Here is a 14,133-nt window from a genome sequence, read left to right on the forward strand (position 1 = left end):
CTCTGCAGCCTGGATTTTGAGTAGTGATTCCTTTTGACAAACAACTTTATACTTTTCAAACAATTTTGGGGGCAATTTTCAAGTAAATTCTGCTAGCTTGAATTTGCATGCAAAATATGTTCTCCTAAATGAATTCCTCCTCCAAATTCCCAAGCATGGATACTTATAGATTTAGGTATTCTAATAGAGTATTTACTTTTAAAATAATACATACTACCTTTCCTGAAACCAAAGCACAATATATTGTATGAAAAACTAAAATTATGTCAAAGTTGAAATTGGCAACTCAAAACTTATTAGTATTATTTTAAAATTCATCAGTAAGGCTTAAGAGTTTGTTGTTGTTTTAAGTATTCTAAAAGGCTGAATTTAAATAGTGAAATCTGAGTTCACAATTGTTTTCAAAAAGTAAAATCTGAAAATATTTGGCATTCAGAAAAAATCCAACCAAAATCCTAAAATTCTGCCAAATTACAAATTTTATTTCAGAATTTCATTTTAGCTCTTATTGGAAAGATCAGCAAGGATGAGGTGCCAATGAAGCAGAAGGGATGCAAGAAAAAACACCCAGGTTCACATGGAGATTTCATGTGCAGAGGGTTCTGGATCACAGTCATGACTATTCCTTAGACAGGCAGTGCATGCAAACCACCTCCAGCTGTTAATGAGAAAATGCTCTGCACATCTGCCAGGAGGTGCTCAAGCTTGTCCAAACCATAACATCCTGCCAAATGAATTATAATTTATGGGGCGGGGAGGAATCTATTCGGAGCTTATCCTAGATAGGGTTATCAGGGCTGAAACTTGGTGCTTTGCCCAGCACATTTACAGCTGAATTCATAGATGAAGCAACAGAGCTTTTGACGCATTTTTTTCACTTATGCTCACCTCCTTTCTGCTGGAGCAAGTAGTAGTCCAGCAGAGTAGTCAGGAGAAAAGGGAGATCAAAGGAAGGGTGACCATATGGAAAGGAGGACAGGGCTCCTGTATCTTTAACAGTTGTATAGAAAAGGGAATTTTAGTAGTTGTCATTTGTATGCAGGCAGCACCTGGTGAAATTCCCTCTTTATCACAACAGTTAAAGCTGTAGGAGCCCTGCCTTCTTTTGTATCTGGTCACTCTGCAGCTTTAACTGTTGTGATAAAGAGGGAATTTAACCAGGTACTGCATGCATACAAATGACACCTGCTGAAATTCCCTTTTCTACAGGAGTCCTGTCCTCCTTTTCATATGGTCACCCTATCAAAGGGTAAAAAGGCACTACAATCTTGTCTCCTGATTCTGCAATGAATTTAAAGGTACAGAGACAATAAACAACACACAAAATGCTCATTGCTTATAGCCCTAGGCCACTGCAAACAGAGAATACTAGAATCTGGTGCTTTGCTATAAAGAACAACTGTACATTCCGTTTCAACACTCACTCGTTCCTTCATACGGGAGACAATGAAACGCAAATACGTGCTCATCTCTTGTTTGCTTGTGTTCTTCTTCTTAATGCTCTGGGGGGGAAAAAACCGACCAGCATCTTAATTTCAGGATTCCGACTTTTAATGAATGTGTCAGAATTTTACAATATGCAGTTATTACTAATCCCAATGACAAAACACTTAACAACACATTAGCCCAAGCAAGCTGGAAAATATGTTCTTGCAGATTGTGAAGCACTAATACTCAAAACAATACACAAAACTACAGAGCTGCTGATAAGTCAAGAATCTGACTAGATTGATGATGCTGGACTATGAGTCACCAAATCTCAGAACTTCTTAAAATCCAAAAAATTAAGAAAGGCACTCTAGAGAGATTTTTAAAATAATGATGACTCTAATGGCCATTGTATAAATGATGTGTTTGAATGACTCTGAGGCAGCTATTCCATTCCTAAGCACACTTTGAAATGGTGAATTCATTGAAACAGTGCATTTGCGAAACGTACAGAACCTACGCCTATGTAAATTTACTGGTATATTAGTGTAGAAAGTGTTAAAACATTATTTTCATTTGCTCTCCTAACATCCCAACAAGGTAACTTGCTATTCTAGTTTTACAGTTAAAGGAACAGAAGCTGAAATAACATCTTACCCAATTTATAGAGTCTTAGGAGAATATTTTGCAGCGGGGATGACCCGAGTTAGTTTATGGGCAAGAAAGCAGCCCACAAAGTTAGTATTCAGTGAGATGTTCCAACAAGGGAGAAAGGAATATCAACAGGGAACTGACATTAGTAGAAAAGTGGGGAGAGAGGAGAAGGCCCCAGGGAGTTCTTCCCAACACCAAGCACCACCAGGCAGAAGGTCCACCATGGAATGGCAAGGAGCAATCACCAGACCCAGAAAGTAGAGGTGTGGCAGCAGGGGGAAAATAGCCTCGCATGTATCTGCCTAGGAAGCAGAAATTGGTCGAATTGACACTGGTTCTCCTCTCTTCATGTAAATCAGCATAGTTTAAGCTACGCTGTTACTGCTGCTATTGCCATTGTGTTGCTGGTTTTATTACTGGCTTTTGTTCTTTTTATTGCTCTTTTATTGTGATTGTTTTTATTACTTTTAATATTTTTTAAAATGTATTTTATTGTTGTAAACTGCCTTACGAGGACTTCTGCCCTGAAAAGTTTCAAATAAATAAATAACCAGAGCCCCATGTGCACTGGGTCTTTGTGTTCTTCTTTGGGTGAGGAAAACACTGTGTGAGAAATAAAGACTATGTAGCCTTAGAAATGAGAAATGGGAAAACCTGCATATGTAGGGCTCTTTAAATGTGCCTAATGAGTGAAATTGCCTAGTTTAGTAGAAATTTTGAAGTATCATGGCTTTGAAAAACTAGTAGTGCTAGTTTTTGTTTGGAACCTAATCCAAACTCTGAAATACAAAAGGCTCTGCTTTCCTTTAGCAGTACAGAACTTCACTACCACTCCTGACCTACACAATACACGGATAGACATGTCTCATATCATCAAACCAGAGGAATAGAAAACATTACACCGAAAGAGTGCTCTGAAACCCAAACAGCTTTGTTGTTAACAGCTTAGAACAGCTTTCCTAACCACCATTTCCTGTATCGGTTTCTAACGCATGCAAGCTGTTTGGCATATTGGCTGCAATTCTTAAACCACTATTCCTTAATAGCCAGTGCGACTGTTCTGAAGCAAGTCAGATCCAATGTGCTGATACAACTGTCAATAAAATAACTTTGGCCTTAAACTTGGCATCAATGAAACTGCAAGATGCAACGTGAGATCACCTGTTTGGTACCCATCTCAACCCGTTGAAAAAGCACAACCAATTTTCTAATTTTGAACCTCACAGGTTTTTTAGCAGTCAGGGTCAGGCTAATTTAGAGCAAGAGATGAGCAGATTCTCTCCAATTCTACACCATTATTATTCCATTGGTCCATCATATATTGATTTCTACTCCAATTGTCATCCAGCAAGAAAGGAGAATTTTGGAATATTAAAAGTATATGTTTTCACGCATAATATATTCCCCCCCAAACAGCAAAAAACTTTCCCAAAAGAAAATAAAAATGTATTATTTTGAGTTATTTTTTGCATGTTTTCTTTCTAACCGAGTACACCAATGCTCTAGCACTGAGTAAAAATAAATTTTAAAAAGGTATTTAAACTTCACTTTCCTAGGAAAAAACATGTTTATTCCTTTGGGCAACACAATAAATACAATAAAATTTTAAAATGTTTTACATTTTAAAAACCCACGCTGTGCTGGAACATTCCTGCAGAAAGGTGACATTAAAAAACAAAACCAACAACAACCAATCCCTGCTTTCCTGGGGGTGGGGTGGGGGACATGTTTGTTGAATGTTGCTGTTTTTATGTTTTCTGAGCACAAATAAGGAATCAGAAATTCTGTGAATTCCGTTATTCCATTATTATCAGTGTTGCTCTAGTAAAAGGTTCCGGTAATTCAGAAGTACGCCTAAATTCTGTAAGTACCCCTAATTTAGAAGCACAATAGTACTAGAGAATTACATTGATACTATCTGTCAACCCCCATTAAGGTTTGCAAAGGTACTTTTGCAGTGTAAGGAGCAATACTGCTCAAAGCCACTCTCAGACACAATAGAAGGAATGATCACCCATGGAAGACAGTCACAAGGCTTGGAGTGAAGAGCCAGTTACTAGGAGACATACCACTCCTGGAGAACTTTATTGCACTGCTAACATGTTTGGAAAAATATACCCGGTTCAATGCATACTACAGAGCGAATGGCAAACTGCCCTGGAGCAAACACAATTGTATGTGAACATTCTGGCAGTGTCTCCTGTGGTCAATCCTTCAATGACTCATCTGGGCCTATCTTGTAGCTATATAGATTTCAAGCACCAAAGCAATAGCACTTGCCCAAACTACATTAAACCATTCAAAGGATGCCAAACAAATAACAATGAATGAATACACTCATCTCTACTATCTAAAAAGTCGTCACATGAATTTAGAAAACTACCATGGCCGTTAAAGATTCAATAATATGGCTTGTCTCTTGAACACAGACAGATAAATGCAAACACCAAACTGTTTTTGAGGCTAGCCAGAAGCTATCTGTCCTCTGGGTTTAACAGTCTCAATGTTTTTCTAAAGGACAATATACTCAGATAAGCTCTTGCTGTCAGATTAACTTCAACAGTCCTGCCTGCATCGAAAACCCCTACTGTCATCCCAATTAAATATTTACAATCCTGACGTCCGGCAGTGTTTCAATTCATGGCCAACAGTACATAGTGTCAGTGCTGGACCATATTTTAATTGATTTCAAAATCAAGTGTCCCAGAAACTGTTTCTCATATTCTGACAAAGAATATAATATTCGATAGTATGAAAAAAATCCTCGATAATATTCTTGAAACCCTTTTCTGATGTAGCCAACACAATGGGATGTGTTGGTTCAGGCAAATGATCTGGTGACTTTGGGAGTATTTCAGGGGCAATTTTCACATATGTAAACCGCCCAGAGAGCTTTGGCTATGGGGCGGAATATATATGTAATAAAATAAAAAAATTAAAAAACGTAATAAATATGGTTGAATTATTGGAGCATTTATTCAGAGAATCAGGTTTCAAACAAGTTTCTTGCCTTTGTAAGCTTAGGGATCTCAAGTTGAAAGCTGATGCAACTTTTTATAACATTGATGGTGCTATATAAATAAATAAATAAATAAATAATAATAATAATAATAATAATAATAATATAACATGATTTTTGTGGGGGAGGTTGCTTCAGGTATTACTTTTTTAGAAGTATCAAGTGCTGATAATGCAAAGAAAATCTGACTCCCTTTTCTATAGGATTGTTAAGCTCCTCTATATTCTTTGGACAGCACCCAGTGCTCTTAAAAACTCTATGCGCTTACTTTACAAGTTTCTGTATCTCTTGTAAAAAGAAAATTAGAAGAGAAAGCCATCAATCCGTTATGGCAATAAAGAGAAGACATGGGTCATAAACGGATGGTAATTCCAAAAGCTTATAGTTAGAACGGAGAGAAATATCTGTATATTTCATTTCACCTAGTGAGAATCCCATCCAGACTCTAGGTTAAGGCTTTCCAATTTTAGGAAACTGAAAGGCTACAGAAGATGAGCTGGCCAAGGCATTGGTAATTTGATTCATATCTCTACCTTTGGGTAGAGAGCTACAGAGCTAGTCTCTATGTTACCAACAGTCACACATCAGCCACCTTGGCAAGGCTGCATCAGGTAACAGATGATGGGGGAAGTCCTCTGTTGAAGGCACCTGACAGCTGCTGCCAATAATTCATAAAAGTACAATGTTAGGCCAGATGGACAAATAGTCTGACCGGGTATATGATCCCAATGAACCAAATCATATAGGAAGGGTTGCCAATGTGGGTACTTCTCAGGCCAATGTGATCCACTTTCTTCAAATGCTGCAGGGAGTGACATAAGTCACATGGTACTGGCTCCTATGTCACTGCTGGTGACATAAAGATCAGGTCCAACGCCTTGGCGCTGAGAAGAAACCATGAGACAAAGCGAACTGACTTCAAAGTCCACTAGTAAAATCATGAGGGAGAGAAGTGATACCATATGCATATGCAGTTACCACATGGAAGTAGTGATGGACAGATCTCCCATTTTCTTTTTGCCAATTGCAAACATCATTTATGAATACTCGATTACAAGTTCATTTTTTTTTTTACTGAATGTTCTAAACTGACTCACGTCTCTTGGATGATATGAAAAAATGAAATACTTCTCCACCCCACCAACCTGCTTCAGCTATGAGAGAAGAAATTACCCAAGAACTTCATGTACACTGAGACAAATGCAAAAGACTGATCTGAAAATCTTGTTGAACCTCAGTATGCGAAAGGACTGAAGAATAAAAGGGATGTAAAAACCCATATACTGCTAAATCCTGAAAAGGCAAGCATTCACAGTCATGTTATTGTCCCTGTAGATTTTGGACAAATAATTTGGCTTCTGAATTAATTTAAAACCTCAACAATGGAGTAGAGGGAAGTATTTCATGTCTGTGCCCGCTACAAGTGTTATACTTTGATGAACAGCTTTGATTTAAGGACATGTGACAGTGGCACAACTCAACTTGGATCATGCTAAATTCATATCATGTGGGGGGTGTGTGTGTGTGTGTGTGTGTGTGTGTAGGCATTGGGGTAGGCAGAGGAGAGGGATGATAAACCTTTTCCCCCTCTTCCCACTTCATCTCCAAACTGCTTCTCCCTAGCTATTTTTCATCCCAGGGGAGGATATTTCTGACCTTGGAGTTCCACCAGGACAGAACAGTTGGGAAGAGGATCTTTCTGAAGGAAAAGCATAGGAAAACCTATGACCACCCACCCCCAAAAATGCTTTAGATTGCCTGCCTCCCTCCACTTTACAGGGATTATGTGACAACCCAATTCTGATCCATAGGTCTGCCACCATCATGTCTGGCTTGTCCCAAATACCATCTGTTGTATAAATAGTCTGATCTGTGCTCCCCAGGCAAGAGAGTGTGTGTATGTGTGCATGCATGCATGCACGCACGCACACACACACGTCAGAAGAGGCAAAGCTACCCAAATTATTTACTACCAATTTCATGATGCTAAACGGATCCTTCCGCTTCTTCGCTAAAGAACTATCTCTACTTCATTAACCCCCAGTTCAACTGTTCACAGCAGTGGCAACTCAGAGAGGAAAAGTTTGTGCAAGATGATAAGGGGGGAAAATGCAGAAAGCTCCTTTGGACATTCAGCTGCTGTGATTCCAAGCACAGCCACCTGCCTCTGCCTCCTATACGAAGGAGCAAGAATGGTATGAAACAGTTTTTGAAGACAGTTTTTGTTGCTTTTTCAACAGAAATGAGTTTGTGGCTGGGTAACAATAAAATCTGGAGAATATGCACTCACCCCTAAAATTAAGCAAGCCTAAGGTACATAAGAGTTCCAAAAAGCCACTTGTCTGTAATGTGAAACCCACACCTGCAAATTTCAGTGACAATAAACGAGTGGTGGTGTTCAAATCTGTCTGCACTAGCTGTTCCTCTGCTGAGTAGCGACTGGTATTTGCCACCATTAAGTAAAGCTTGAAATAATATGCTCATTGCTTCACTGCAGGCATACATACTGGAACACCAACGTTAGGAGATGCAGCTGGCCAGTTTCAGGTGGCGTGCCAAATGACTAGAGGAGTTGTTTTGCCAAATGGTTCACAGTCACGATTCCTGTTCTTTCTTACAGGGGCCCACAGTTTTGGAAGAGATGAGTTTGTGGCCGATAACAATGAAATCTGGAGGAGACCATGTGCTTACCCTAAAATTATGTTGAAGTTGCTTAGACACATAGAAAAGTTGCACACATTGGATTTCAAATCTGTTTTCGCTGCAAAAATGTCTAATGCTGAATCACAAGCTGCTGTTTAATCTTCTTTCCCAAAAGGTGGTTTGGTCATGGCAGGTACTGAAGCAAAACCAGAAGTAAAACCTGGTTGCAAATGCTTCTTTGGCACACTCAGTGTTGTGGGTTGCAATCAAGATGTCCAGCACCTATATGGATTAGTTGTTTGTTGTACATTTTACTTGAGCAAAATAAACAAGTATGGGAATCTGGGGTGGGGCAGTAGGTGGGGGACCAGACAAAAGGTGGTTGGAGGTGATGGACGTCCGAATAGGGGTGGTGGTGGAAGTGACACTGGGCAGCTGCCTGGTTCCTTAGTCAAGATGGAGGCTTCCTTGGGAGGCTTCCTCATGTAAGCAAGGGCCTATCCATTGGGAATGTAAAGGAAGCAGGCATGGCCTGAAAGCTATATATGAGTAAAAGCAGGGGGAGACCAAGGGATAAGGAACAAGAGGAGTCCCTCTGCTTGGGGAGGGAACCAGTAGCTAAAGAGAAGGAATAGCAACCCCCTAGCTTAGACTAAAGGGGGCTCAACACTTTTCTCTAACTCTTCTTCAAAAAGTTGGCTGTACGATTATGGACTTTGAACTGCAAAAAATATATTGAACTTCCTTTTTTTAAATAATAATAATAAAGAATCTCCTATAATTGCTTTAAAGCAAGATGATACTTCCTACAAGGTGACTTACAGTGATCAATCATTCATTCACACACCCCATGCTTTTCAACACATCCTCCAGCATAGTTTACTATGCATGTTTACGTGGCAAAGTTAAATGGGAAAAGCAGAGGAAAAAAACCTACCTGCCTAATCCAAAAATTCCCTCTGCCATCCCTCTCTGCCCAAACTATGACTGACTGGGGGGAAAATAGAACTCAATAGACTCTGGTATTTGTATTTGAAGGGTTAATTTCAAGTGAGTACAAAAAGGGAGATTTTGAATGAAAAGCACCTCACTTGCTGGAAATTCTAGGAATCTGCGACATAATTGCTTAGGGAGCAGTCCTCAAGTTTAGACAGAAAAAAGTCCTACAACTCCCAGCATTCGTCAGCCAGCCTGGGGAATGTGCCCTTAAGGTACAACTTTGAATTAAATTGTTTTTCGTGGATTACAGCCCACGATATTATGCAGCATTTATAAACAGTAAAGCTCAGAGGAATATACCTTCTAGAGTATTCACACAAATATGTGCATAGTGTTTATGATTCTTTTTATATTCAATCTACGTCATCTGTGTTATAGAAGAATCCCAAATCTTATGCATATCTAGATCTGGTTGGGCAAATGTAGGAAGGACCAAACATCCAAGCAAATGCAAATGAGAAAATGGCTCTGAATCAAAGTTATATGTGGGCTGTAATGAGGTATGTGGGGATGCCCTGAAGGAATCTGATCTGTGCCCACATAGGCAAGGTGCTTTTCGTTAAATACTGCAGTGGGGGAGTTTTAGTACTGAAATGAATGGGAGAGTCGCATGCATGCATTAGAACTCCTGCAGCTTGGGACAGATTCTTGGGACAGATTGACTGGCTGAGGCACATGTCTCTTCGGACTGATATAGGGATTTGCTTAGGTATTTCTGGAAGTCAAGGTTATGGCACATCATGATTTGTTCCAGGTCAATCCAGCAAAACATTTGCTCTAATTACTGCTTCAAGTGATGCTCACTGATAGCAGGCTTTTATAGTTTTTGCCCAGGCACATCCAGATTTGACCATATGTTTGGATTTGCACTTAACATATGCATTGTTGTTGAAGGAGACAAAGCTAGATATTTCGTCTGGCCAGAAACATCTTCTTGAGACTATAAATAACAAATACCAAGCCTCTATTCAGCACATGAAAGCTCAGAGGTACTCACCCTGCAAACTGGGCATTGCCAGTGACTACTGCTGTCTCTAAGCCTGAACTCATCAGATAAACACTTGGAATGATATACACGAAAACACAGGTCACATATCAACACCTCTCCAGGCAAATGGCATTCAAAACAATACCAGTCATGAGTTTCTGTCTCCCAGTCCTACAAAAAATACAAAATAATTTGATAGAACATTCTGTCAATATCCGAAATAGCCATGAACAAAGCACATTTCTCGAAGTCTAGCAACAGTTAGGCATTATAAATATTTTTAAAGTACTGTACCTCCATTGTGGATTAGTCAATTTTTTAAAAACCCAAATGCTATAAATGTCAAGACTTTTCATAATTGAATGCACTACAATTTTAAGGTCTAATGAATGCTTGGCTTTAAATCTTGTTAGGAGTGTGTCTGATTAGCAACACAAACACAACACATATGTCGTGTCCCCAGCCATAGAGAAGTACCCCACTAAAAGAAGAAATTGTTCTTGTCTTGCATAATACAAGCTTTGTTTTGTACTTTGATAAAATCCCAGTGACCTTTATCGTTTTGAATGAAGGTGATGAGAGTACTCTCTCTGCATCAGGCCAATAAACTGTGATGCCTAACCATCTGCTATTCTATTCATACTGAGACTTGGCTAACACTTTCTCTTGAAGGACAGAAATCCTCCTCCAGCTGTTTGGAATTCTGAGGAACATAGGAAACTCCTTTCAATGTTCAGAAGAGGCTTTGGGAATTGATTTCCATACTCCTTGCCTTCGTTCTTGGAAAGAAAGAAAAAGACTACAGGAGTTGTCATTACTACTCCACATCAGTGTCTCCTTATGATTTTCTTTTGAAACCATCCTTCTATTCCACAGCTGATCTCTCCAGAGGAGAAACTGCAGCTTTCAAAAGAGAGCCATAGCTGCTGCGTATGTTAGTGTGGGGATAACAGAGGCTGTGGCACCTCCTGCTCCTGATTTCTCACCAAGAGCCCTGGCAAAGTGATGATAAGTCTCTCCTGCCTTGTGAGACTGTGCTGAATACGGGTGAAAAAGAACTGCCTCCCCTTCCTCAGAATTCCACATATTGCAAGAGGACTGCTTGTCATGTAAGTGTGGACCAAGCTTGAGAAAGTTCAGTATCAACTGGAACATTAATTTTACATAATTGCCAACTTAAAATCTTTAGCTGGATGATAGCACTATAACGGCTGACCCCACCTCTCTCCTACTTCAGGATCTCTACTTTGTAGTTTGTTTTTGCTCTGATTAGGTTCACCTTAAGTCCTTATTTCTTCACTGAAATTTCTTAAACAATGTTATGGGTATTTAGGATAAAACAGAAAGATTTGTCAGAGCTGACCAATTAAGCTGAGGGTTTTGCAAGAGCTCAGCAATCCTGAAAATTAATTGATGCAAGTCGAACTAACATGGACAAGTAAGGTAAAATTTGCAAACTTTCAGGAACGTACAAACAGAGCAGAACAAAACACATATATTCAACCCATTTTTAATCTGAGAGTATGGCAGAAATAAGTGGCTTCGTGTGCTGGTTTGTTTTTTTAACATACCTTTTGCAATGCGATTTCAATGAATCCAAATATTGGAATGTTTGACCTAATTTCAGTCTTGGATCAAGGTTGTGGTCCTTCAAATGTTTGCAACTGTATAAATGAAGCCTATAAATATGATTTCTCAATACAATAAAAAAGTAAGAATTGCCTCTCTCCATTTCACTTCCATATCCTGATTCTGCTTAGAACCCAGCCAAAAACAAAGTATCTTTAAATCCCATTGATTTCGGTAGGAGAAAGTTAAGTAACCAATGGATAAAACTGCTCATGTATATTTCAGTTTTCCTGAAATCCATATAAAGAGTGTGTACAAGCTAAGGTTAATTTAAAACTCCCACTAAAATAAACTGGCTTAAGCACACCTAACTCTGCTGGATTGTATCCAAGGCCTTTACGTTAGTAATAACAGAGAAATAAATGTTCTAGCAGCAGTTTTGAGCTGTATCCCTAACAGGGTCTGCTCCACTGAAGACGTAATCCAAATGCATGCTTGGGGAGACAAGGTTATTAAGGATGTAGGTAAAGCAGTTTGAGAACCAAGAATAGCACCCAGCATCCTCAGCCACACTGAAAGAGGCTCTGGGATGCACAGTTGCTGGGGTGACTAAATGGTTTGAGGTCATTCCAATTCTTAAAGCTACAAGAAAAATAACTGCAGAACCAGCAACATACTTGTTTAGGTTGTAGATCACGAGCATTTTAGTTCCCATAATTTCTTCCTTTTATATTAAGGAAACCACCATGAACTCACTCATTCTTTTATTTAAAAAAGTGAATTTTTGTATTCTTTTAGGATAACTAAGTGACTTGGGGTCAATTGTTAATTTGATGGCCAAACTCCTACAAGCACCTTGTCAGTCGACCAGTTTGCACAATTGCTGATGCCTACTTTGTCTTAAATATGCCACTGTGACACATGCTGGCCACCAATCTGTACATTTTTGTGAACCTCCCAGACAGCTTCGGCTATTAGGCAGCATAGAAATTAATTAAATAAATAATATTCAAGCTGCACTGGGCGGTTGCCAGGTATTATTGCAACATGTGAATCTGGACAGGACAGCTTGTTGCTATGGTTAATAAGTTACCCCAGAGACCTACTACAGCCATGGGTTCAGGGTAGCAAGTTACCTGCAGCAACAAGCCACCCTGCCCGGATTAGCACGTCACACTAAGCTGTAGTGATTCTTTGCCATGGCTTGAATATTCAGAATGGCAGCTGGCATACACTGCAACCCACCATGGCTTCTTTAAGCCATGGTGGGCACCAGCAATCGTGCAAACTGGGTCAGTATGTGGGGCTCCTACTCATGAAAGGTATATTTTGTGTGAACAACCATCACCTTTAGATATGTTGCTGCTGTGATTTTATACGATAGCAGGCTCTCCAAAAAGTGCTCTAGTTGTATAAATTGCAGTTGCCACATAATCAGCTTTCATGTAGAAGCGACAGTTCACATAAGCTATACCTTTGCATGGGTTCAGCTTAGCTACAGGTGTGGTGCTGGTCCCATGCAATCTTGAAGAATTTGGCTGGCAGTCATTATAAACTGTCAACCAGTCCTTAGTATTTTGTTTTTTCCACTTAAAAAAATCCTCAATCTTTTAATCTTTATCCTGTAGTCTACAACATTGAAAAAAATGCCATATATTTTACACCAGCACTATGTAACAAATGTATTGACTTTATTTTCTGTTCTGTTTCTGTTTTATCAGGTCCTTCCTAGCAATCTGTACAAGATTTATACACACAGAGCTTTCAGATCAAAATACTTCAGAAAGAAACCAAAGCACATCTTATTTAACATTTGATATATTATTTACCAAAGGCTAACATAATGTTATTTTTAATTAACTTTTCCATGCTCCACTCTTTTTCCCTTTGTGTAAGTTTGCTTAATGCTCATTAGTAGAAAAGGTCCAATTAAAGAAGAAAAGGAAAAATCTACCAGGAAGTCTTTCTCCATTAGTCCCATAAAAATGTAAGGGAAAGGCACATAAGCACTACCAGGACTTATTCAACTCTCATTCATTTCAGTGGGGTTTGTGCAGGAGAACTTCATTGTGAATTGAGCCCTTATTCAAAGTGATGCTATTAATTAAATCACAAATTTATAAAAAGGAAATAAAATTGCAATTTTCAAATCACAAATATGATATTCATGTAATACTAGTAGCTGGAGTGAGCTTTAAAGCCTTCTTCTTCCATTGTACCTAAGAGCTCTTTCACACTGCATTCTATTGAACCGGATTTATCTGACTTACGTATGTCCTTCAACCTTGTCTGATACAAAGGAAGGATGTTTTGCTTAGCTGTTGGGTACATTGGGAATCAACCATGTTTATAGCCTTTCCATCAACCAGACAGCACAATTGTATCATCTTCCAACTCAGACTGGATGGATCCAGATACAGCTACTCCCAATGATGGAGAGCCTTTTAACCATAAGCTTGAGTAGAACTGGATTTAAGGGCTTTTGAAACTTAATTCATTGACAGATGCTCCAAGTGTGTCCTACACAAATGCATTATCATAGCAAGGGCAATACATGGGACAAGAAAAGCTAATTTCCGTAGCATTTTGATCACTGGGTTTTAAAGCTTATATCTGGAGATATGTTTATATAGAGATATATGAATGGTTAGCTTTTTCATAACATAGAAGAGAAAGGGTGTGTGTGTGAATAACCTGAGGCAGGATACTAGTCTGCATTCGTAAGGATGGGTGCTTTCATTTCTAATATAAAATTCTAGTGTATTTTTTCTAAAAACAACAACACACCCATTGCACTAGATAATTTTAAAATATATAATTTTAGAATTAAAAT

At 39.0% G+C, this 14,133-nt stretch overlaps 1 protein-coding gene across 6 annotated transcripts in view; it reads right to left on the reverse strand.

The window, feature by feature from the left end:
• The window catches only part of ZMYND11 (zinc finger MYND-type containing 11), a 110,116-nt gene that overhangs the window by 15,626 nt on the left and 80,357 nt on the right, over positions 1 to 14,133 (reverse strand). For 4 of the 6 annotated variants that reach the window (XM_063125822.1, XM_063125830.1, XM_063125815.1 and 1 more), the window contains 2 exons: positions 9,741 to 9,902; positions 1,425 to 1,502 (listed from right to left, as the gene is read on the reverse strand). In XM_063125822.1, the coding sequence (XP_062981892.1) occupies positions 1,425 to 1,502; positions 9,741 to 9,902 (240 nt within the window). The remainder of the gene's footprint in view (positions 1 to 1,424; positions 1,503 to 9,740; positions 9,903 to 14,133) is intronic. The other 2 variants (XM_063125846.1, XM_063125838.1) reach the window with 1 other exon arrangement.

The sequence above is a fragment of the Elgaria multicarinata genome, chromosome 1 (genome assembly GCF_023053635.1).
Source record: "Elgaria multicarinata webbii isolate HBS135686 ecotype San Diego chromosome 1, rElgMul1.1.pri, whole genome shotgun sequence".
NCBI lineage: Eukaryota > Metazoa > Chordata > Lepidosauria > Squamata > Anguidae > Elgaria > Elgaria multicarinata.